The sequence below is a fragment of the Panthera tigris genome, chromosome A2 (assembly GCF_018350195.1).
Source record: "Panthera tigris isolate Pti1 chromosome A2, P.tigris_Pti1_mat1.1, whole genome shotgun sequence".
In the NCBI taxonomy this organism is placed as follows: domain Eukaryota; kingdom Metazoa; phylum Chordata; class Mammalia; order Carnivora; family Felidae; genus Panthera; species Panthera tigris.
The window spans coordinates 114045409-114072362 of record NC_056661.1 but is presented as its reverse complement, the minus strand read 5'-3'; the positions used below and the strand labels follow the sequence as shown (position 1 = coordinate 114072362).

Sequence of the window (26954 nt, the reverse complement as noted above, 5' to 3'; positions counted from 1 at the left end):
TCACTTAACATGTGTATGCCACTTTGTCATCATCCAATAAATGACAGCTATTATATATTGTACACTAATGCTGAACACACATGCTTACTGTGGATGCATAGCATCTTTTTTTTTCTTGCCTGTTTGCTATTACTGACATTTAGAGAGCATGTCTTATACTAAATCATGCCTTGTTGAAAGAACCTACAGTTGACTTTTCATTGCTTCTTATTTGTGAACCTTTTTTTTAACTTATCTAAATCTTCTCCATCCTTTACATCCCAATTAAAATACATCTCCTCCAACTTGAGAACAATTTTCGTATGTGCTGTTCTCTTGAGGGAAGTGATAGAAGATTTAGACTTTATTAAGCTCCTAATTTCAAAAAGCAGAAGCATGAGAACAGAAAAGTGCTCATTACTGGATAGGCAGTTCTTATTTCCCTTTTTCTGTTTGCCTGGCCTTTTCATCTCCCCTCTCCTCACTTGAAAAGCAGAGCAGAAAAGGAACAGGATTTGAAATTAGTTTGTTTTATTTTATAGTCTATACTTTTACCCAGATGGATAGGAAGTAGAACTGGACCAAATTTAGTAGAACTGGACCAAATTTTAAATATTTCTCAAATTAAAAGTTAGAAAAACATTTTTTCCCTTTTTCTACCTAGATTTTACTTACTAGTCTGATGATCTGGCAGTAGCTAATCTATGTTCTTTTCTCCTTTAGGTTCTGGTATATTCATGAATCAATACTCTCTGCAGTTAGCCTTATTGTAATTGTGCCTTCTAATTATTTTGTGGTAACTCAAAATATATTGATAACACTCTCAAAAGTTTACTTTTGGCTAGGAATGAGACAGCCCAACAAAGAATGAGAATCATGGCAAGAGTTTTCCTCACTTAAAAAATGATACTTAGAACTCCCAGAGATGTATTTACAAAATATGCCTCCCCAAAGTATTTTTGTTTTAATGTGGTTTATGACTTGGGGAGATACCTATATGTGACCAAAGAGTAAATTTAATACAGAAATAGGAGTAATATCACCCAGCTGCTCTTTTGTAGGGCTGGGTGCCTATGTTTTGAATTTGTAAAATTCAGAGAAACTTCAGGATACTTCTTTGATGAAGAGTCAGGCATTCATGTGGCATTGATCATTTTTATTTTGTTCTGCATTTTATTTAAATTCAATGAGGGATCTCTGAGAAAAGAATATCCTTAAATAGAGAGATCTGAGACCTGAAAAGTAAGTCAGAGAATTCTTGATTATTAAAAGGAATGATGAAAAGAAGGTAAAGAGATGCTCTTTATCAGTTAATGATGCAGGTGGATAGGATTAGATGATTTTGGGTCTTGGCTCAAATGTCACTTTCTTGGAGAGGCCTTCCATGACCATTGTTCTTTTTTTTTTTTTTTAATTTAAATTTTTTAAATTTACATACAAATTAATTAGCATATAGTGCAACAATGATTTCAGGAGTAGATTCCTTAATGCCCCTTACCCATTTAGCCCATCCCCCCTCCCACAACCCCTCCAGTAACCTTCTGTTTGTTCTCTATATTTAAGAGTCTCTTATGTTTTGTCCCCCTCCCTGTTTTTATATTATTTCTGCTTCCCTTGTCTTAGGTTCATCTGTTTTGTCTCTTAAAATCCTAATATGAGTGAAGTCATATGATATTTGTCTTTCTCTGACTGACTAATTTCGCTTAGCATAATACCCTCCAGTTCCATCCACGTAGTTGCAAATGTCAAGATTTCATTCTTTTTGATTGCCGAATGATACTCCATCGTATATATATACCACATCTTCTTTATCCATTCATCCATCAATGGACATTTGGCCTCTTTCCATACTTTGGTTATTGTTGATAGTGCTGCTATAAACATTGGGGTGCGTGTGTCCCTTCAAAACAGCATCCCTGTGTTCCTTGGATCAATACCTAGTAGTGCAATTGCTGGGTTGTAGGATAGTTCTATTTTTAGTTTTTTGAGGAACCTCAATACTGTTTTCCAGAGTGGCTGCACCAGCTTGTGTTCCCACCAGCAATGCAAAAGAGATACTCTTTCTCCACATCCTTGCCAACATCTGTTGTTGTCTGAGTTGTTAATGTTAGCCATCCTGACTTGTGTGAGGTGGTATCTCATTGCAGTTTTGATTTGTATTTCCCTGATGATGAGTGATGTTGAGCATTTTTTTCATGTGCCAGTTGGCTATCTGGATGTCTTCTTTGGAGAAGTGTCTATTCATGTCTTTTGCCCATTTCTTCACAGAATTATTTGTTTTGTGGGTGTTGAGTCTAATACGTTCTTTATAGATTTTGGATACTAACCCTTTATCTGATATGTCATTTGCAAATATCTTCTCCCATTCCATCGGTTGTCTTTTAGTTTTGCTGATTGTTTCCTTAGCTGTGCAGAAGCTTTTTATTTTGATGAGGTCCCAGTAGTTCATTTTTGCTTTTGTTTCCGTTGCCTCCAGATACGTGTTGAGTAAGAAGTTGCTGTGGCCAAGATCAGAGGTTTTTGCCTGCTTTCTCTTCGGATTTTGATGGCTTCCTGTCTTACATTTAGGACTTTCATCCATTTTGAGTTTATTTTTGTGTGTGGTGTAAGAAAGTGGTCCAGGTTCATTCTTCTGCATGTCGCTGTCCAGTTTTCCCAGCACCACTTGCTGAAGAGACTGTCTTTATTCCATTGGATATTCTTTCCTGCTTGGCCAAAAATGAGTTGGCCATACGTTTGTGGGCCCATTTTTGGGTTCTCTATTCTGTTCCATTGATCTGAGTGTCTGTTTTTGTGCCAGTACCATACTGTCTTGAGGATTACAGCTTTGTGGTACAGCTTGAAGCCCGGGATTGTGATGGCTCCTGCTTTGGTTTTCTCTTTCAAGATTGCTTTGGCTATTCGGGGTCTTTTCTGGTTCCATACAAATTTTAGGATTATTTGTTCTAACTCTGTGAAAAATGTTGTGTTATTTTGATAGGGATTGCATTGAATATGTAGATTGCTTTGGGTAGTATCGACATTTTAACAATATTGTTCTTCCTATCCAGGAGCATGGAATCTTTTTCCATTTTTTTGTGTCCCTTTCAATTTCTTTCATAAGCTTTCTATAGTTTTCAGTGTATAGATTTTTCACCTCTTTGGTTAGATTTATTCCTAGGTATTTTATGGTTTTTGGTGCAACTGTAAATGGGATCGATTCCTTGATTTCTCTTTCTGTCACTTCATTGTTGGTGTATAGGAATGCAACCGATTTCTGTGCATTGATTTTATATCCTGCCACTTTGCTGAATTGATGAATCAGTTCTAGCAGTTTTTTGGTGGCATCTTTTGGGTTTTCCATATAGAGTATCATGTCATCTGCGAAGAGTGAAAATTTGACTTCCTCCTGGCCAATTTGGATGCCTTTTATTTCTTTGTGTTGTGTGACTGCAGAGGTTAAGACCTCCAATACTATGTTGAATAACAGTGGTGAGAGTGGACATCCCTATCTTGTTCCCGACCTTAGGGGGAAAGCTCTCAGTTTTCCCCCATTGAGGATAATATTAGCATTGGGTCGTTCATATATGGCTTTTATGATCTTGAAGTATGCTCCTTTTATCCCTACTTTCTTGAGGGTTTTTATCAAGAAAGGTTGCTGTATTTTGTCAAATGCTTTCTCTTCATCTGTTGAGAGGATCATATGGTTCTTGTCCTTTCTTTTATTGACGTGATGAATCATATTGATTGTTTTGTGGATATTGAACCAGCCCTGCATCCCAGGTATAAATCCCACTTGGTTGTGGTGAATAATTGTTTTAATGTATCGTTGGATCTGGTTGGCTAATATCTTGTTGAGGATTTTTGCATCCATGTTCATCAGGGAAATTGGTCTATAGTTCTCCTTTTTAGTGGGGTCTCTGTCTGGTTTTGGAATCCATGACCATTGTTCTCAAATAACACCTTCCTTACTGAGTTTATGTTCTTTTAGCACTTATAACACTGTAACCACCTTGTTTGTTCATTTGATACATAGTCTGTCAACTGCTGGAACTTCATGAGCTCAAGAACTTTGTTTTGTTCACTGCTGTCAGAGTTTAGAGAAGTGCCTGGCATACAGTAGAACGTAATAACAATTTGTTGAATGAATGAAAAATAGATGACCTCTTCCACTTCCAATTTATGATCCATTAAGTATAACTATGATTAAGTAAAATAATTCATTTTTTAAAAAATCTTACATTGATAAATGCAAAATTCCTGCAGTTAATTCCTACAAATGGGTAAAGTTTTAGTAGTTATGAGAAACTAACTGCTGCGGTCTGAGTGTTTGTATCCCCCCAGAATTCACATGTTGAAATCTTAACACCTAAGATGATGGTATTAGGATGGTATTAGGAGGTGCTGTCATAACCAAGAGATGTCAGAGTTCCCTCTTCCTTCTGCCATTGAGGATACAACGAAAAGTCTACAACCCTCAAGAGGGGGCTACCCAGTTTGTTGTACTGTGTTGTAGCAGCCTGAATGGACCAAGACTAATCCTTTGCATTTCTAAATAAAGGTTGTAGTTCATCCTTTAACATATGATTGTTTACTTCTGTATGGGTAGCTGATACAGAAAATCAGAGAACCTGGAATCCTATTTCCCTTGTGAATCTTACTTATGTGTTGGTGTTTGAGAGAATTGTCTCTCTAGTTCTTACCTCAAGTAAATTTAAAAGTTGATGGGGTGCCTGGGTGGCTCAGTCGGTTAAGCGTCGACTTCAGCTCAGGTCACGATCTCATGGCCCGTGAGTTCGAGCCCCGCGTCGGGCTCTGGGCTGATGGCTCAGAGCCTGGAGCCTGCTTCCAATTCTGTGTCTCCTTCTCTCTCTGCCCCTCCCACGTTCATGCTCTGTCTCTCTCTGTCTCAAAAATAAATAAACGTTAAAAAAAAAAAAAAGTTGTTTGACCATTCTAGATCTATGGCAAAGTTGTTTTTTAAAAAAATTGTGTATAAATAGCAATAACTTCTTTTTCTGTCTATATCTTCTATCCTGAATCCTATACTTCCTGATTCTAAACCTATATATCCAATCCTGTAGCCATCTCTATCAAGATGTCTTATAGGGGCAGCTGTGTGGCTTAGTTGGTCAAGTGTCTGACTTTGGCTCAGCTCATGATCTCATGGTTCATAAGTTCAAGATCCACATCAGGCTCTCTGCTGTCAGCACAGAGCCTGCTTCAGATCCTTTGTCCTCCCCTCCCTCTGCCTACCCTCCCCCATACCAATAACTAAACATTTAAAAAAAGATGCCTTACCTTGTAAAAGTTAGAACTCTTTTTGCTGCAACTAATTGATAATCTATATAAAACTAGATTATGCTAAAGGGAAAATTTTTTGGCTCTTTGTTCCTGGGAAGATCAGGGATGGAACTGACCTCAAGATCCACTAGATCCAGAGGCTCAAATGTTAATCTGGATATTCTCTACCATCTCTCTCTCATCTCATCTTCTTCATCTGTTAGCTTTGTATTTTCTTTGTGTAAGGCTTCTAGGTTGTAAGAACAGTGACCACAAGCAGCTGAAAGCTTACATTGTCTACCTTTAATGAACTCAGAAGAAAGAACCTCTCTCCCAGTTTTACTGTGAAAAACAAGGCAGCGAAAAGGCTTTGATGTTGTAAGCCTGAAGCTTCACAAACCCCTCTGGGGTCACATTTGGTAGTTTTATTGGAAGAGTACTATATCAGTTTAAATATTGGTTTGGCTGTTGTAACAAAGATGAATAATGGTAACTTAAATAGATATTTATTTTTCTTTCACATAAAAGTCCAAGCTGGTAGATGGTCTGGGGGTAGATTGGTTATGTTTCTAAGGTGTTCAGACAACTTCTTTCTTGAGATTCTGCCATTCCCTAGGATGTTACTCTTCTCTGTATGGTGATGGATCACTATTATTACATGTGCCTTGTATCCTGCAAGCATGGAGAAAAAGAGTGAAAGGCAACTACTTTTTAAGGGTACAATCTAGAAGTTGCACTACATTGGTTAGCAGATCATTGGCCAGAACTTGTCACATGGTCACACCTAGATGCTAGGAAGACTCGGAAATGTGATCTCTAGCAGGTGGCTATTGTTCTAGTTAAAATTGGTTGGGGAGAGTGGAGGAGAGCATACCTTATGTCATTAAAGGGAAGAAGTAAAAATAGATGTTAGGGTGTTGACCTCTTGTCACAGGTAATTTTGTTATTTTATTTATACCACAATCACATGGTTATACTTGATGATATAGAAGAAGACTAGTTCCTAAAAGTAAGAGGGTTAGAGGTGCTATTAATGGAAAACATTAGTGTCAGGGGGAGAGTTCATGGCAGACAAAAGTGACATCTATACCATATACCTACGAATCAACATATCTGATACTTAGCATCTTCCAAAACAGTATCTCTTATTTGTCCGAGTTCGTTTAATAACACTACCATCCAGCCAGCTATCCAAACTAAATGTGGGAAAATTACACACTCTTCTTGTTTCTTCAGTCTTACCCCATGATTATACTTCCTAAGTGGGACTCCAATCCCACCCTTTCACCTTCTCCCCACATTACTTCTTTACCTCAAGCCACCTTCATCTCACTCATGGGCTATTTTGACACTCTCCTCTCCAGAGGAACACTATTATCAAGACTAATCTGATCATGTCACTCTCTCGCTTCAAACAGCAAAACAAAAACCTTCAGTTGCTTTCAATTGCCTACATGATAAAGCCTGGCAGGTTATAAGATACTCCATGATCTGACCCCTAGTTTGCATCTCTGTTACTTTTCTAGTGTCTTTCTATTCTCAATCTCATTGGTGGTGTTCTGTTTAATCCTTCTGTATTTTTGCCAATTGCTGTATTTTCACCAGGAAAATGCCACTTTTTCTTCAAGGCTCATTCTGGGAAGCCTTCTCTGACCCTCTGCTTCTTCCACTAGAGTTTACCACTCTCTCCTTTTGCCACCTTTATAACTTATTCATTGCAGATATTTGTTTACTACACAGTCTCCATGATGAGATGGTAAATCCCTGAGGGAACTACGTCTTTCATCTACATTCCTAGTGTCTGACACAATGTAAATCTTTAAAAATTATTTACTGAATGAAGAAATGCATTAATTGAAAAAACCCTATCTTTTGTGTATTGATTCTCTATTAATTACTACTATCCCTATCATAAAGGTATATAAAGTGTAAGGAAAAAAATTTTTTCTGAGCTTGCTTCTTTAGATAGTAAGAGGAATTTCTATTCTAGTTTGGATATGTCTTTATGATATCAAACAAAATTTGAATTGGTTTTATTTCAAGTACAGTTAATTTTTTTCAGTTTTTATTTTAGTCATCTCAGGCTGCTTTAATAAAGTACCATATGCTAGGTGGCTTAAACAATAGATATTTATTTCTCACACTTCTGGCTAAGAAATCTAAGGACAGGGTACCAGCAGATTTGATTTGTGGTGAAGGCCCTCTTTCTGGCTTATAGGAAACCACCTTTTCACTGTATCTTTCCATGTCAGAGAGTGGATTCTGGCCCCCTTCCTCTTTTTAATAAGGGCACTAATCCCATCAAGGAGTGTTCCCATCCTCATGACCTCATCTAAACCTAGTTATTCGCAAGGGTCCCCAAATGCCATTATATTGGGGAATTGGGGCTTCAATATATGAACTTGGGAGAGAACATAAATATTCAGTCCATAAGTATTCCTGTTCCTTTTTTACTCTTGGTTCTAAAGAGTTCTAAGATCCTTCTCAGTATTAAATGAATTTTTATTTTTACTTTAAAGTTACTTTGAAATGAAAAAAAATAAAGTTACATTGAATTAATGATATTCTCAAGGGTATATTTTTGAAATGGTCTGTGATATACTTTAACATGTTTAAATGAAGGCTCAGATTCACTGAGTGGAGGAAATATTAAGTCCTAGGTAGTAATTGCATGTGGGAGGGGGTAAATAATGACAATCTATTGACTAGTACTATCATAAGTGAAGTTTTATTATATCAACCACAACATGTTATGAGAAAACAGCTATTTTCTAATTTTATTAAAAATAGGAACTTACTTTTGTTTGTTTTAAAAGCAGTGCGTGTTGATCATAGAAAATTTAGAAAATACATATAAAGAAGAAAATAAATCTAGAATCTCAAGGCCCAGAGACAACTCTAACTTTGTGTATGATCTTTGGGCAGTAACACACACATCATTCACCTATTTGTTTATTCCAAACATGTGTTATGTACAGTTTTTACCCCTGCCATTTAAATAAGCTTTCAAAACGTCATGTTTAATTGTTTCATAGTATTCTCTGAAGGATTTACATGATTTGTTCTCTGTGTTGGACCTTTAGGTGACTTCCTATTCACTATAGTAAATACACGTACTCCTTAAATATTCTTCATTATAATAAATACTTTAAATTTTAGCTTTGTTCATGGTAGTTTCTTTACAAAAATTAGTAAAATCTGTTGGTCTTTAGGATTCTACCTTTGATGTTATGTTTAAACTTATAAAGAATATGTAACTACTTGCTTCTGTTTTATTTCTCTTACGGTTTTTTAACATTAAAATTTTCAATCTACCTGAAATTTATTATAGTGTATTATATGGGACTTGAGTCTAATTTTAGAGTATTTTCTTGGAGCCTGCAGTTTGTGTCAAGAACTTTGTCAGGAATAGAAGATCATACCATAGATCTATTTATGATAAATAATACCAAATTTCATGTAGTAGGTTTTATGGTAACTAAAAATTATCAATTATTGGATTGATTGAAATTAGTGAAATAACTATGTAATAACGTACCTCTAGCTTTATATATTTTTTCCCCTCAGTTTCACTTACCTAAGAAGATGTTCTAGACAAATGTTCTGTTTGGATAGATTCTTTGTTTCATACCTATTAGGTTTGTTATGAGAGCGTATCTAGTACATTGTTTCCTTATAAATGTTAAAAAAAATAAACTACCTAAATTTTTACCAATTTGACAAATATATTTATTTTGTTTTTTCTAGAATCTGTGTTTGTGGCTATCCCCGACAACATGTAAGAAAATACAAAGGAATAAGTAGCAGGATACCAGTTTCTTCAGGGTTCATGGTACAAATGTTAACAGGAATTTATTTTGCTTTGTAAGTTCATTTCATATACAAAGTAAATCTTTGATCTCTCTGGAAAATCATAGTCTGTTGTGTTATTGCTTTTGTTATTTTATAGTTATTATATTAGAATCTCATTGGATAAACAATCAGCATATTTTTGTGAAAGAATATGAATCAAGATCTTGATAATAGTTTTATTATTTAAAACATATCTCTTAATGTTCTGAAGAATTTGTAACCAACTAAAACACTTCATCTTTAACTCAAGGACAGAATGAAAATTAGCAACACCCACATATACTCACAGTTTTTTCATTACTCTTTTTTTTTTTTTTTGCTGTAATTTCCAAATAGCTTTTTTTTTTCCCAATGAAGATCTTTTTCCATTTCCAGAAATTTTAAATCTTGAAAAACACTTAGCGCTTCTTTGATCATAGTTTATTATTAATTTACTATTAATTTCTAATATTGGTGCTCAGTCTTACTTAGTGCCTTAGATACTGGTATTTGTCTTTGAACCCTATCTTCTACTATATATATTTTACTATACTTTACATTATATTCATTCAATACTTTAATTCGTCTTAGTAGATTATAAGCTTCTTGACTAAAGGCAGAATTTGTGATCTTTGGGCTAAATATGGCCTGCTGCCTGTTTCCTTATTATTAAAACACATTTACACCTGTTTGTTTACATATTGCCTATGGCTGCTTTTGAGCTACAGTGACAGAGTTGAGTAGTTGCAATAGAGATTGTATGGCCCACAAGCCTAAAATATTTATTATCTAGCCCTTTAAGAAAAAGTTTATCAACCCCTGCATTAGACAATTAATATTGTCCCACAGCTCGTGGATGCTCTGATCTATTTTATTTTCTCTCTTTATTGCTTTGTGTTTCAGATTTAGTAATTCCTATTGACCTATCTTCACATTCATTGATTTTTTTCTTGGTGATGTTGAGTCTATTAATGAGCCCACTGAAGGGGTTCTTCATTTCTGTTACTATTTTATTTCTAGTCTTTTCATTTGACTCTTTCTTATGGTTTCCATCTCTCTGCTTAAATCACCATCTGTTCACACATGTTTTCCGTGTAACTATTTATCATAGTTATTTTAATTTCCCTGATAACTACAGAATCTGAATCATCTTTGAATTTGGCTCTATTGTTTTTTGTCTCTTGACAGTGGGTTGTTTTCTTCTTGCTTTTTGTGTGCCTTGTAAATTTGATTCATTATCATTTTGTTCATGGATAGAACAATAGTGACTGAGGTAAATATTGTTTATGTCTAGAAATGGGCATGCCTCTTCTAGGCTTCTAGTGGAGTTATTATAGGCAGGAATGAGCTGAGGTTGGATTTTGTTGTTGCTATGGTTACCTTCATGGCACCACCTACCTCAGATTCCTCTCATGGTCCCTGGCAGTTAGGGTGTGAGCTGGATTGCTGGAGGCTTTTTCTCAATGTTCTTGCTCCATCCTCAGCTTTTAGCTTTTCCTTTGTGTGTGTCTGTACCTCGCAGACGATCTTTCTTCATGTCTTGTTCCTCCTTCAGCAATAGAGTACTGTTGCTTGTTTCTAAATGTGTACTAGTCTAGGTGGGGGGTTTGGAGGAAGTGGTGTTCTCTGTTGCCTGGTCCAGCCTCAGTTATAAGCAGGCCCTGTGTCCCTCTATCTGGGATTCAGGAAAGGAGGGTAGCTCTTCAGTGGTCCTGTCCCTCCTCCAGTGGTAAGAGACCCTAGTGGTCTCAACATAGGACAATTTCCTGATCCTTTCCCACATGTAGTTTTTCTTTTTCTTTCTCTCACTGCCACAGTCAATCTTCACCTCTGCCCTTGGGGTGAAAGGGTTTGATACTCTTTCTCCAGAGGCTTTAAAACTTTGGTTTCACTTGAGAAAAAGGTTGGCTGGTGGCTGGGTCTTCATGCCTTTCTTGCTCAGGTGGCTCCTCTTTTCCTCTAGGCCCGAACTACCAGAGCAACTTCCTCTGGTCCCTTGCCTTGCCCCCAGTTTTTCTTATGAGTGCCTAGAGGAGGTTTGTGGTAAAGAGCTTGTGAGTGGTTATGAGCTCCCCTTGTATCTGCTCCTAGAGATTCTATACTCTAGTGCTGGCCCATACTTGGCTTTTAGCAATTTGTTTAAAAAGTTTAGCTCAAGTCTTCTAACCTGCTTGCATTGTGGCCTGTCTATCTTCAGAGGTATCTGTCTGCCCTTAGGTTTTAGGCTACTTGGCTGCCCTGTGACTTTAGCTCCTTGCTGGATTCATGGAAAGCTAGGATTTTCTAGATTATCTGACTTTATCTTGTTTTTAGGGTGGATAACAATGCTGTTTCTACTTTTTAGGCCTCACTTGCACCCTTGATACAATTCATACTTCTTTATTTTTGTTGGCAGATGACCAAATCATTATTTCTGTGTCCATTGTTATCCTGTATCTAATTTTTAGAGTTTGGCCATATCTTTGAAAATGAATATGCATAACATACACTCTTCCCCCTCCCCCCCAGTATCTACCTGATATTTGCAGCATATATCATATACACTTCTAAATGACTGTAAAAATGCAAAGAAGTAATTACTTAAGATACTGCAAGCCACAGTAGTTGTAGATTCTCACTAAAATCTGTGGGAGTTACAGAGTAATTTGACCATAAAGTGTTCTGAACATTATTCTATGATATATAATTTATTATGCTCTGACTTGTTTTGAAAGTGTAAAATGCTTTGAGATTGCCTCTTTTTTTTTTTTTTTTTTTGATATCTGGCTATAAATAGACATGTTCTTTAGAGAAGAAATATAGATCTATAAAATTTTCTTTGCTATTAATAGCATTTTCGGATAAAATTGAAAGGAATTCAGAGATATAAAAATAAGTTTTCCAGGAGTGTGGCATGCTAAGCAGTGTGCTAATGTGATCTATTATTTTACTCAGCAAACATTTTCTCATTGTATTTTGTTCAAATATACAGAATCAATTAAAAATAATTAATACTTTCTTCATTTAATTTTATAGTTATAATGGAGAATGGGATCTAGCTCAAAAAGCATTGGATGATATTATATACAGAGCTCAGCTAGAATTATATCCAGAGCCATTGTTGGTAGGTGCCTCACTTGTTTATGTAAATTTTGTAATTTAAGATTTCTCATTTTAGAACTATAAATTGAGAAGTAGCCATTCATAGTGCATTGATGCCATTAAACTCAGTGATTCATGCTGTTATACTAGACATATTTTATGCTTGAAAAGGTGTATATAATGGAATTTGAGAATTTCATTAAGCTAACTTCTGAGATATTTAATAGTCTTTTAAACTTACAAGAATGTTCTCCTTAACATGCTAGAGCTGCACTTATGAATTAGCATTAAGCATTTAGAAATATAATTTCAATATTTTGGAATTTTAAATTTCATCACTTACATATTATTTTTAACCACAGTTTCCGGGGTGCCTGGGTGGCTCAGTCAGTTAAGCATCCGACTTCGACTCAGGTCATGATCTCACGGTTTGTGGGTTTGAGCCCTGTGTTGGGCTCTGTGCTCATAGCTAAGAGCCTGGAGCCTGCTTCGGATTCTGTGTCTTCCTCTCTCTATGTTCCTCCCTTGCTTGCACTCTGTCTCTTTCTCTTTCAAATATAAATAAACATTAAAAAACAAAAAACCGATAGTTTCCTTCTGAGCTCTTACTCCTTATCCTAGAAGATTTACATATCATTTTAGGAAATACATTGGAGAAAGTATGATTTTATAAAACCTGTTAAAATTTGGCATTTTATTTGATGTAAGGGTATAATACGTCTGTTAATACCAATCTGAAACTGTATTTTTTCCTTAGGTTGCTAATGCCATAAAGGCTTCATTGCCTCATGGTGCCATGAAGTCTAGTAAGGAGGGTACAAGGTGTATTCAAGTTGAAATCACACCAACTTCCTCTAGAATATCAAGAAATGCAGTAACCAGCATGTCAATAAGAGGTCATAGGTGGAAAAGACATGGTAAGAAATAAAAAAGTCTTCAAATTAGAGGATTGTTGATTCTATCACATTTTTGTCTGTATTTATAGGGCTATAACTTCTAACTTTAGTAAATAATATCATAGTGGCATGGATGAAAGCTGTTGGATCAACTCCTAAATCATTATCCACAAGTGATAAGCAGTAAGGAATACAGCTCCTTATGTTACATATATGAATGAAAATTTATTTAAACATTGTATTTGTTTTTAAATTTATTTCAATAGAGTAGGAGAGTAGGAAAATGCATGTTAAAATTATTCACACATGGGTTTCTGTTCAAAACTCTTGGCAAATATTCCTAAATGTTTCTTATTTCTCAACTCTTTGGCAAGTAAACTTGCATATTGAAACAGAACAAGTAATAGGGACTTTGACATTTTCTTTTGTACTTTCTGGCAAAGAATGCCATCTTATTGATACAACACTGGGCATTTCTATTTACTGGAAGTTAATTTTCTTACAAGATTTTTTGTTTTAATATTTCTCCTTGATTTCTTCATTTTACTACTTAAAAATTCTACTAGAAGTTTATTTTATTTACCGTGGCCTTCTTAATGCTTTCTCACTTCTCCCCCTTTTCTCAAGATTTATTATTTTTAATTTAATTTCTTATTCTTTTGGTAACTCCCCCCCTACCTACAAGTTACTGTAGTGGCAAGAATCAGTGTAAGATTACTATCACCTCTCTCAGAAGGTAATCATAGGACCAGAAGCAAAAAGCCACTTCTGTGCCCCAAGCAAACATATATATTACTGTTTTCTTTTTCCTGTAAACTGTGATGAAAATGGTAGCTCCTATATTTGGTTCCAGTTGTTTTTATGGTCTCTGCAGAGAAATGCAAAAGTGAGAAGAATATTATTCATGGTGAAATAGAAAGTTCGTAATAAGAACATTGTTCCTACTTAGGAAATCTAGGAGATAATGTGTCAAAAGGGAATGGTGATGGAAAATTCCAGCTTACCCAATGATCATTTTTGTTTTTTTAAAGTATTGTGACAGTTGTTGAAATTTCTTTAGAAAGGCATAAAAGAGGTGATAATGTTTGCCATTAACAGGGCAAATTTTGTTACAATTTAAACATACAGAGTCTAAACATACTTCAGTTTCTTCAGTGAAAATTATGCTACTGAATGGGACTAGATTACAGGTAAAAAGTTGTTTAATTAGTATGATGGCACCCTAGACTTCAGATTTGTGTTTTGGCATTAATAGGTGAAAATAGGCTTACAGGCAACGAACCAGATCATGTGGGTCACTGTGGCCGTAATCGCTCCCAAACTACTGTAGGAAATGCAAAGAATGAGTTTTAATTCCTTTTCCACATTCCCTTCTTGCTCGTTAGGTGACTGTATGGGGAATTAGAAAAGAGTATATAAGTTCTGCTATTAAAAATATGAAATATTGAAGTTCAATTGTATCTATGCATGTGTGTGTGAGAAAGAGGTATATGTATATTTTCATGCATGCATTTAACAGAACAAGATGTGCACCCTGCAGTAAAATAAAAGCAATTTTCTAGAAATATTTTATAGGAATAAATTACCAAAATAAGAGATAAGACTACCTGAATATGCTGTATCTATTTGATTCTTACTATCTTCCAGATTCCATTTGGCTACTGTTTGAGGAGTTGGTCCTGTGTCTTAATGCGATAGCCTTGTTAAAATAATCTCTTTTATCAGCTACCCCTTATGCTCATTCAACCCTCAAAACTCTAACACTTGGATAACTCCCACTTATGTTGACAAAAAACATCACAGATGAGGATTTAGAAGAGAATGAACTATTAAAAAAGCAAGTCAGGTTCACGGAGGCAATATAGAATATGGCTTATCTTGTTTACCACTCTTCTGTAGTTGTGCATTCTCTTTTTCCAGTGACTAAAATACTCCTACTTTAAGATACTTATTTATCTCTACAGGTAGGTTGCATTCTCCCTTTTAAGGGTAGTTTTGGCTTTCCTTCCCAGAGCGCTGTTTTTCATTGTTAATCCCATCCTGTTGAATTAAAAACTACTGTTTTCCATCTTTGTGATCCTGATTCCTACTTGAACACCTTATTGTTTTGGGCTTTCTAGCCCACTGGCTTCTTGTGGGGAAGATAGGTAACTGTGCTTTGGTTGTTAAATATATAGGCAATTCTTAAGTTATAAATGGATTTTTTATATATTAATTATATAAATTTTAACAAAATTTACTTTTACATTAATTTTTGCAGAAACAATGTTAAAGGGTTTGTAGACTTCAGGGTGAACCACAAAAGGCTTTCATCCCATAATGTTTCTGAAGCATAGTGCTATAGGATGTAGGTTTAGTTTATGACTCTGTGGGAGCACATTTAGAGCTTCTTTATTTTATGAAACTGTTTCCTGTTCCACCTGTATCCTTACCACTCCCTTACCACACCAACCCTTGCAGGAGGAGGGATTTCATATCAGACCCCAAACTGTATCACACAGTAGGAACATGGAATATGCAACTTTAAAACAGTGATGATGAGGGCTGGGGATAGAGAAGGGACAAGACACATGAACTTAAGACATATTTCTTTTTTTTTTCCTTGTCTCTTTCTTTGTTATTGTTAGTGCCAGGAAAGAAGAAAGCAGTTGGCCCTTTTTTCTTTCCGTGGGTCTCTTCCCTTTTTCTTTTCTGTTTTCTTATATATATGTCTTTTTCAAAAATTGAGATATAATTGACTAGTAATACTATGTTAATTTCTGGTGTACAACATAATGATTTAATATATGTGTATATTGCAAGATGACCACCACTCTAGACTCTACCAAGTCTAGTTACTATCCATTGCTACACATAATTACACATTTTTTTTCTTGTGATAAGAACTTTTAAGATCTAGCAACTTTCAAATATATGATACAGTATTATTAACTATAGTCACCATGCTATACCTTACATCCCCAGGACTTACTTATTTTATAACTGGAGGTTTATACCTGGTGACTGTTTTCACCCATTTTGCCCACCCCACCCCACCCCTGACCTCTGCCTCTGGCAACCATCAATCTGTTCTCTGTATCTATGAGTTTGGTGTGTTTGTTTGTGTTCCACATACAAATGAGGTCATATGGTGTTTGCCTTACTCTGGTTTATTTTACTTAGCATAATGCCCTCAAGGTCCATCCACATTGTTGCAAATGACAAAATTTCCTTCTTTTTTATGGTTGGATAATATTTTGTTGTATACATAGCACATTTTCTTCATCCATCCATTGATGGACATTTTTTCTCCTTTTTCCAACCTATCTGGGGAGAAGAGGGAGAGGAGTAAATGAGGTTCTCCTATGGAAGCAGCCAAGCAGAATTTCTTTTTTTGTTTGCTTATTTTCTTTCCATCTCTTGTTATTAAAGAATATAGATAATTAAGTCATATATTAGTATGTTTGCATATCTGGGTCACCAATGCATATGCATATGCAAACAAATGCATTAAATTAGAACAATTAATCACATATATTCTTTTCTCTTATTGTAACAGAAAAAAACTTTATCCTTACAGCAAATGCTAACTGATATTTTAGTGATTTTAAAGTTAATTTGGAACAGTTTTAATTTCTTACATTAATTTTTTTTTTTTCTGAGCTCTTCTAGAATGTATTGCAGATCTGCCATTCTTTTCTTTAAGTTAAGAATGATCCAAAGCTTATGTTTTAATGGAAAGTATTCTTTTGGAAGGTAAAAAATTAATAGTTTTAACATTTCCACACATTTCAGAATTTATATTCTTATTACTATTGAAAAACAATCCAAATTTCTAGGATTATATTTTGATCAGTTTTATTTGCTTGGCCCTTTATTTATATAATAATAACAATAGACTTTATTTTTTAGAGCAGTTTTAGGTTCACAGCAAAATTGAATGGAAAGTGCAACGTCCATGTACCCTGTGACTCCTGCCACGTCCCCCTCCCCCCCATGTATGTCCTCCTCCACTATCAACATCCTATGGCAGAGAGGTACATTTGTAAGGCCCTGTAATTTTACTTTTGACCAGACAGTGTATCCTCATATCAACTAAATAGGGTGACTTTTAAGGAAAGTTTGGTTTCTACAGACTTATTAACTTAGACATGTTTGACGATTAGCACATTTGCCTAATTTCCCCCCACTTCTCACTTGATTATTTTACTATTGTACTGATATGGCTTAACTTAATGTTGTGTTTTTTAAACTTTTTAAAATTTGTGTATACATTTCTGAGAAAAGTTTAATGACTTTGTAATTCCATGCCAATACATATGTTTGGAAAGTAAAATTACAATGTAGAACTGCTGCTTTTGACTTTTAAGGGTCATCATTTCAGAATTAATAGTTTTATTTATATATTATTAATTCTTTTGAGTATATTGTGTTTTACTTAGTGTATATTTTTTAAACCTAGATTTTCAGATGACCTACAGATTGAAGGCTATTTAGAAGTTATAATTTGAAAGTAAAATGCAACTAGGAAAGGATAATAATAATCACTTAAAAAGGATTAAGATAAGGGAAGAAAGAGTAGATTATAACCAAAGCAAGAATCAAAATGAAAACTCCAATTAAAAAGAAGATAAAACAGTGAAAAAGATTATTGAAAATTTTAAATTAATAATAAAAATGCAATTCTATTACATATATATTTCCTTTAAAAAATAAACATAAGTAGCTAAAAAGAAAACAGAAAATATCTCTTTACAATTGTGCTTCAATTCTATAGTAATTCTTAAATGTTACTTCTAAAAGCTTTCTTCATCATCTACCATTTCAGCTATTAATAGACCTTTTTCTTAAATCCCTGAATGATTTTCCACCACTTTAAGGTTCTATTATACAATCTGTACTTATTTATTTCCTTGTACTTTTTCCATTCCCTCTCCTCTTCCAGAACAAATTTAATTGCTGTTTTTTTGTCTGTCTCCCTGCACCCCCCACCCCCACCAACCATTATGACTCATTCTTCTTCCACTTAAAAAAAAAAAATATCTATACTTGGAAGAAGGTAACCAACTTTTCTCTGTTCTTTTAAAACACTTGTTAAAATATCACTTCTTTGTTCTAGAAAAGTCCCCTAATTAAGTTATGGTTGCAAATAATGAGTGCTTATAATTTTTGCCAACTGGTTATCTAATAAAAAGGCTTATCTAGTGAAATCCCAATTCTTTATTACTGCCCACCATTGTTTCTACTTGTGCATTTATTTGTGAGATAATGAGGCAAGTAAGTGAAAAACATTTGGTATGATTCAAAGCATTACATAAAAGCCGATTGTTAACTCATTAAGGACTATTTAATTTGTTTCATTAGCTACACCATAATTGTATTCTTGATAAGTTTTTATTAGCTAGCTTGCTGTTCGCATGGTCCTATATTTGAGCTTTTCCATAAAATGATGTTTTTTGAAGCTTATAGTTTGGATTTTCTCAATTTGAGATAAACATTTAGTGTGAGTAAGTATCAGACACAAAAGTATACATGTGTTATATAATAGTAACAACCAACTTAATGATTTTTTTTTTTTTTTTTTTTTTTTTGTAATTTTTACAGCCCTGAAGTATAGTATCCTAATCTGACATTTATATTACTGTTACAGTCTGGACTTTTTAGAAGGTTGTTTTAATACCTGTTGTCTCACTTAATCCCAAATTAACATGAAAATAGAATAGATTGAATTTGTATTTCTCATTTATTTGTTGTTACAACTGTTTGCCCAGGTAGGTATCAATAATAAGAACAGTATTTATAAATTAGGTCCTTTTATAACATTGTATTTCATGACTTTGATTTAGTCAACAATACAAAGTTTTAAGTAGTGAAAAAGAACTAAAAAAAAGAACTACATATATATTTAAGTCTTCAACTTAATAATACAAAATAAGTACACTGAGGATTTTAGGGTACTTAATAAATTATATGAAATGTTTAAGTGAAAAGTAAAATAAAATACAGTTTACATAGATTAAGTCTAAAAAAGTGAAGTTTCATGTTATAGCAGTTTGATCACATTTTTAGCATTAAGTTTCTATTTAATGGATATTTAAATAAATTTAAATGATTATAGCAAAATTCAAAGAGATCTGTGATTATACTTTTTAAAAATGATGAAAAGTGTGATTTGTTTTAATTTGTTCTAGTGGTTTAGTACTAACATATTAGATGAGAAAAGAAAAAGAACAATAAAAAGATGCAGTTCATGTTGGAAAATAATTTATTGATATAGAAATTATTATTAATTTGATTATCACTAAATATCTAACTGTTGAACAAGTCTGAATAATTATAAGAAGTGTATTTCAGTTAAATATTTTAGAAAATAATTATTTGTAAATATTTCCAAACATTTAAGGTAGACTCTTCCTATATTATGACATTATGAATGTCATGTCTTTTTTTTTTTTTTAATTTTTTTTAAACGTTTATTTATTTTTGAGACAGAGAGAGACAGAGCATGAACAGGGGAGGGGCAGAGAGAGAGAGGGAGACACAGAATCTGAAACAGGCTCCAGGCTCTGAGCGGTCAGCACAGAGCCCGACGCGGGGCTCGAACTCACGGACCATGAGATCATGACCTGAGCCGAAGTCGGACGCTTAACCGACCGAGCCACCCAGGCACCCCATGAATGTCATAAGTCTTGAGATGTCACATTTATTTTGTGAATCTGATTTTATGAATTTATGAGAAAAACATTCAATTGAGGAGAAACAAAATTGCTAATAGTTATGAAAGCATTTTGAGAAACACAGAACTCATAATTTTAAACCAAACATAGCAAACTCTTAAGAATTGGTTATCGGAATTTCACATCTGTAGATAGAAATGTATAATGCTTATGTATTTATTTTAAAAGTTGCCTTACTTGTTAAGGAAATTAGAAAAAATGATCTGGCAGTTTTATAAAAAGGTTGAAATGTTTTTAGAATCATTTTGAGATGCTCCATTATTTTCAGATTCTAAAATACTATTTGAGGAATAAATTTTTCTTTCCTGATATAGATGATAAAACATTTGGGCCAAAAATAAGCATTTCTTTCTAACCAAAATTAGCTCTGCGTGAATTTTAACTGGCACTCTTGGTATGAATCTTTATGGTCATGGAGGACAAAATAAAATATTAGGAAATATTAGATGATCACAAGAAAAAGGACAGATTAGCCAGAGCTAAAATATCACGTTGTACAATTGACACATATAAATAAACATTAGGTTGAAAGAGAAAAGCCTCAGATATCCTGGCTTAGCCAACTTTAGAAGAAAACAAAAAAATCTTAGTCTATTTCTAGGGAAAATGAAATAAAAATGCTTTTCTACACAGGGTAGCAAAATATTTCAAAATTATTGGTCTTATGAGGCAAAAACACTTATTTGTAAATCATTGTGTTCTACATTTTTTGTTAAGGAGGCCTTCCATTAGGGAAGAGTTCTTGCTATGGTTGAGGATTTTATTATTTTTACTTATCATTGAGCACTGCCCTTCCCCCCCCCCCCCCCCCCCCAGCTCCCCAGCCATCACACTTTTAGGAGCATTTGTTACACATTGCACACAGAAGAAGAAAAAAGCTTTTATAGATAGTTTTGTAATACATGTTGCTTACCTGGTTTTGGTATGTCTGGTCATGAGGATTTTTTATCATCATGAAGGATTCACCTGTTCTGGCAGCATCCATATGTTGCACATCTCAAAGAGATTTTTTTTTAACCTGAGACTTAATAAGGACAACAAAAGAAGTTACTGAGAATGACTGTATCCGCCTCAGTAAGAAGAATTGTATCATTTCCTATATAGGCAACAAAAGCTAAAGACTTGACTGATACTTACTTAAGGAAACAGGCAATAGCTCCTAAGCAGTATGTTTATAAATAAATCATTCTAGGGGCACCTGGGTGGCTCAGTCAGTTAAGCATCCAACTTCAGCTCAGGTCATGATCTCATGGCTCATGAGTTCAAGCCCGGCATTAAGCTCTGTGCTGACAGCTCAGAGCCTGGAGCCTGCTTCCAATTTTGTGTCTCCTTCTGTCTGTGCCCCTTCCGTGCTCATGCTCTGTTTCTGTCTGTCTCTCTCTCAAAAATAAGTAAACATTAAATTTTTTTTTAATTAAAAAAATAAATCATTCTAGTCCATACTGTGTTTTTCTTGGTGCCCCAGACTGCTCTTTTTTTTCTGGAACATCTACTTCTGGCTTCAGGACCCATATTTCTAAGTCTTAATGTTTGTTGATGTCTTTACTCAGATTGCAGCTCATTAACTGCAGGGTCCTTATTCCGTGTTTCTATGGAAGCTTTGATTTCTTCTAATCTGCCTTGCAAATTACTGGCCCAGGCTATAGATTGTTACAGTGCTGTTTTTTCTAACCCAGGGCACGCTTCATACTCAATATTTTGTGTTACATAAGTATGACTTCTGTTGATAAGAAATGCTAATAAAATACACACAGTGTATCTGTGTACCTGTCAATGGCTGCCCATTGCAATCAGAACAAAATACAAGGTCTACACTTTGGCATAGGTGATATGGTATCTTGCCTATCACTTTGACCTGAAGTGAAGACCAGACTCATCTTACTTTCTAATTCTTCAACACACTAAGCCATTTCTGTCTTAGGAGGTTCATACTAGTAATTTGAGATATTTGAGCTGAGGTTTGAAAGATGAGAAGAAAGTGCCAGCTTGAACTGTCTTCTTCCACATCATTATGTAGACAGTGACTTTTCATCATTCAGATCACATCTCAAATATCCCTTTCTCAAAGAGGTCTCCCCAGACCATTCATCTTAAGTAGACTTTCTCCCCTACCATCCTCCTTTACTCTTTCCCATTATGCTTATTTTCTTCACTGCATTTTCCATCTAAAATTCTGTTGTTTCCTTAATTCCCATACTGTAGTGTAGGCTCTGGGAGGGCAGGGTCTTTGGTTGGCCATTGTATCCCCAGCATCTAAAACATTGTCTGGCATATAATAGGTGCTCAATACATAGTAGTTGAATGCATAAGTGAGTGAATGAATGATAAAGAAATTTATAGTATAGACTGAGCAATCCATTCCTTCTTTTTTTGAAAAACACTGTAACAACATGATAGTAAACTGAGTAGAGGGATATTCACTTATAATCCCAATTCTTAAAGAATTATCATTTTATAGGTTTTTCCACATGTATATGTATTTTTCATAGTTGTGCTCTATTTAAAATTTTTGATGTTTTGCTTTTGTTCATTTAATGTTGTCAAGCATTTTCCTAAGTTCTCCTAGTAAGTCCAGTTGTTTTAATGGCTACATAATACCACATTGACTTGATATTCCATCATTTATTCAACCATTTCCTTAACATGTTAAATAATTTGTTTCTAACTTTTTGCTATTATAGATAACACTGCAATGAATAGCTTAATGACTATAGATAGCATTTTTCTTCTACTGAATAGGATAAATTATAAACATAAACTGACTGGATTAAAAGGTATGAAGCTGTTCAAATATATTATGACATTTAAAATATTTATATCTTATAAATTGCAAAGGAATGTATATCACTTTATTTTAGAGCTTACTCAAACATACTTTTCATAATGTCAAAATGGCATGATGCAGATGTTTAAAGGATAGGTTAATTTTTAAAGCTTTGGCTTGTTTTATTATTTTCACACATATTTATAAAATACTGTAAGTGCCTTGGGTCATAACCAGATTCCTTTTGACTTACAAAGTAGTCTTAGTACAAAGCTGTGTAGAGTCTATGGATAAATGATATTCCTTTATTTAAGTTGTCACTTTTAGTAAATAGGGAAGCCATAAAAAAAAAAAAAAAGCTATAGCTAGGATAAGGAGCTTCATGAGTGATGTAATGGGATAGATATTTGGGATTATAAGATTACATATGAGGGAAAACACAACTTTTCGTGATCAGTTTTAATGATATTTGCAATTTGTTTTACCTTTTTTTTTTTTCTCAAAGCTGGAAGAAATTTTATAGGGAGAAATGATTTGAGTGACTTTGAGAACCAATTTGGAAATGTCTTTTAAAGTATTCTTTAACTCTCCTTATTTCTGTATGTGGGGAGAAGTTTACCTGTTTGTAGAGGTTATACAAATAAACTATTCTTTGAGACATTTCTCTTTGGATCTTTTTTGAACTTTTCGAATTATTTGAAGTCAAATGTAAGTATTGTTTTTTATAGGCATAGAACAACCATGACACCTTTTGCATAGATTTAACATTAGATTCTGGGCTTTCAAACATTATGTTCTATTTTCTAATACCTTTATTCCCTTAAAACATCTCCTCTCTAATTTTCTTAAAGAAAGATTAACTTCTTCTCCTTTGCTATTTTATCTAGAGCATAATATAATTTATTATGAACTGTAAATTTAAAAAATGTATATTTTGGACATTATTAAGCATTTTACTAAACCTGCATTTAGAAACGGCTACTTCACTTTTCCAAAAGAGACTTTGCTTTTCTCTGCCATGTAAAAATTCTTATTAGCATAAGCTGTATATAATTTTTTTCTTTTTATGTAGTCAGGTAACACTTTCCTAGTTTACCTTTGTCATGTCTTCTCCATGATTTTTCACCTTTATTGTTTTTAATAATATCACCATGTAACAGGACATTCATTTAATTTATCAAGCAAATGTTAATTGGGCACCAACTATATGCAAGCTACTTTCTCAGGTACAAGGTATGCAGGAGTGACCAGACAAAAGTCCCTGCCCTCGTGGGACATGATACATAAATAATTGTATTAGAGAGTGATTAAGTGCTGAGAATAAACAAAGTAGAGAAGAGAGTGTATGAAATATGGGGGACATTGAAACTTGATGGGATGATCAGGGAAGGTTTCACTGAGAAGGACATTTTTGAGAAAAGACCTGAAAGAAGTAAGGAGATGAGCCATGGAAGTAGCTATGTGGGGAAGAGCATTCCAGGTCTAGGGAATAGCAAGACTGGTAAGAAAGCGTGTTCCGGGGGATTGGGTCACATGTGGGGGAAGAAACTGGAGAAAAAATAGAGAGCAAAATCATGTAGCAAATGTTGGAGTTATGTAGTTATCTTTATTCTGTAATTTTCCTGAGAATTTAACTCAAATTGATTTTGAATGAATTGAAGAGTTAGACTATAATATGTTAGAGTTAGACTATAGTATGTTAGAATTGACATTTGGAGTCAAAAGATTTCGCTGTTTAGCTCACCCGCTGAATAGTTAACTCTTTCTGAACTTCAGTTTCCTTGTCTGTAAATGGGAGAGAATATAATTGAATAATATACTCAAATACTCTAAAAAAAACTGTTTACTGCCGTTCAAATGTAAGTTGTGTTGTTTTTTATTCTGTTAGGCCACCAATGAATATCTTTTAAAATTTGTTAAATTTTAGTATTCATTGGCTTTGCTATGTCTGGATATTTCTACAGTTCATAATTTTTTTGGACTAGATAGTCCCTTTAATAGATCTTTTGTGAAAAAGCTTCTATAACATAAATGGACAGGTCTTGCCTGTCACCCAACAGCGCCATGATGATTTTACTCTCAGTTGCAGTGGCTTCTGGCATTTACCTCAGATTTTTACTTGCCTTTACTTTGAAGATAGCTATTAGCAAGGGGAAATAGGCTCTGTTGGAATTTTTTAATCTCATTGAGGTAAAACTACCTCACTAACATGCTTTGGCCTGTTTAGGAAATAAACATTTCATTTAGAGAACCTCTAGTCAGAGGTTTGTGAAGCTCTAAGTAAATGGGAAATTATTATACCAGCACATTGGCCCCCCAGCCCAGGGTAACATGAAGCTTCAAGGACCTCCTGAAGTGCGTATTGCTGCTGGGTATGAAGTACCTAGGACATTCATAATAACTTTTGCTTTAAGTTTTCAAAATTTGAAAGAATTTGTTAGAATAGAGCATTGGTTCTCAAACTTTGCTGCACACTAGTCACTAGGACCTTTTAAAAATCCCAATGTCTAGGTCATACCTCATACTAATTAAATCAAAATGTCTAGCTTGAGAGCCTGGTAGGAGTAGTTCTTAAAGACTCCCAGGTGATACCAGTGTGTAGCAAAGTTTGAGACCCTTAAGAGTATGTGGCTCTGGCCTCCATTCTTTTACTACCTATTATTGTTTCACGTGCTTTAGCACCATGAATGGGAGCTTGATAATCCTATCATGAGGAACATTTGAAAGTAGTAGGTAGTATCTCTCAAACAGATTTGTGTTCCATGTTTTTTTAAGAGTATGTACTGTTTTACATAGTCTTGTGTTGTTTTGAACTTTAATTTTCATTATGACCCATGGTAGATATATTTATGTTATTTTTTTCCATTTATTACAGATATTTCCTTGGCAACTTTAAATAAAGCCATGCTTTGTGATTTAAGACACAGAATAAAATGTTTACAAGTTTTAGCTGGTTAGGAGTTCCATTCCTTTGTTTTGATTACAATGGCTATTTTCAGAATAAAGGACCAACAGCCAAGTTGTTTTTCCAATCCATTTTTATTTCTCTCCAGCTTAGTAATGAACTGTTATAGGCTGACCTAAATTTATGGTGTGAGTACAAATCTGAAGGAATAGAATATTTAATTGTATTATAGCTGCATTAATATTTACTAATGCACACAATGATTGGTTTGTGAGATAAAAACTGACTTGCAGCATTAGTAACCTTGATATTATGAGTGAATAATCATTTTCCCAATTTTTTAGTTTATTAAGTCAGCCTCATTGTAATTTAATTAAAAAAATAGAATTTTAAATGTACAAGGGGAATTCCTAGGTGTCTTGGTTCCTAATGTTGACAAGAGCCAGAGTTTTGGCTGCACATCCTGGAACATTTGCCCAGGGCTTGACCTAAGTTCCAGTGGTTACAATACTATCTTTAAACAATAGAAATTCTATTTTGATTTACAAAAAAATTTCTGTTTCATGGTCCGTGTCAAATGTGTGTGTGAAAAAATGCAGAACATGAATTGATGCTCCGTGAGTTTTTTCATTGTCATTTAAAATTAAAGAACATGACCCTGCTGTTTCCAGTACTGTCAAAGTAATGAAAATTATGGAAATTTCCACAGTGCAGATATTTGGCTTAATTCATAACATTCAGTTGTCCAATTTTTGTTTGGGATCTTTTGTTTTTCTTGTTTTGCATTTTTAGTTTGTTTTGTTTTCAGCCATCATTTTGTCTTATCATCTTCAATTCTAGAGCAACCTGACAACAGTAATGATACCAGTGAATTGGGCATCCTTGTCATTCCTGAGATTAGTGTCACAAATGTGGCCGGAGAGAGAACCGGGAATGGGGAAAAAGGCAGAACACTAGGAGAGATTGATGCTCAGCATATACAGGGTGTGCAGGAAACAGCCACAGATCCTAGAACTGAGAGCAAAGGCTTGCCAGAGATCAGGAGGCAAAAATCTGTAAGAAAAATGATGGAGGATGGAATAAACTCACCTGGCAGAGTGCAGTTTTAGCAGAGCACTTTCTAGCTGCCCTCCAAGGTATCTCATGGCACAGGGCCACTGCTGCATGTCTTAAGCAACAGTTGCACAGTCACAGAAATTTTGCATGTCATCTAATAATCAAAATGCATGAATTATGCACCACAATTTCTCAATGATCTAATGCTCTTTGGAATGGTCGTACCTATATTTTCTCTGAATAAACTGTTATAAAAACTAAGGCAGAAGATTACTTCCACAGTAATTTTCTGCTTATATTTTGAGATCTAAAATTATATTTTATCTTTATATTTTTAACATCTTTGATTTGAAGGATAATGTATATAGAATTTTAACAAGTTTGAACTTGTGATACTTAGGGTCTATTTTTTTTCATCTTTGTAAAATAATCTAGAATGTAGAATGCAACCTTTAAAAAAATCT

General features: G+C 34.3%; 1 protein-coding gene across 11 annotated transcripts in view; it reads left to right on the top strand.

The window, feature by feature from the left end:
- Nucleotides 1–26954, top strand: part of FAM126A (family with sequence similarity 126 member A) — a 132394-nt gene that overhangs the window by 71156 nt on the left and 34284 nt on the right. For 9 of the 11 annotated variants that reach the window (XM_042968024.1, XM_042968039.1, XM_042968031.1 and 6 more), the window contains exons 8-10: nt 8989–9105; nt 12088–12175; nt 12911–13070. In XM_042968024.1, the coding sequence (XP_042823958.1) occupies nt 8989–9105; nt 12088–12175; nt 12911–13070 (365 nt within the window). Of the gene's footprint in view, nt 1–8988; nt 9106–12087; nt 12176–12910; nt 13071–26274; nt 26571–26954 lie in introns of all 11 variants that reach the window. The other 2 variants (XM_042968075.1, XM_042968071.1) reach the window with 1 other exon arrangement.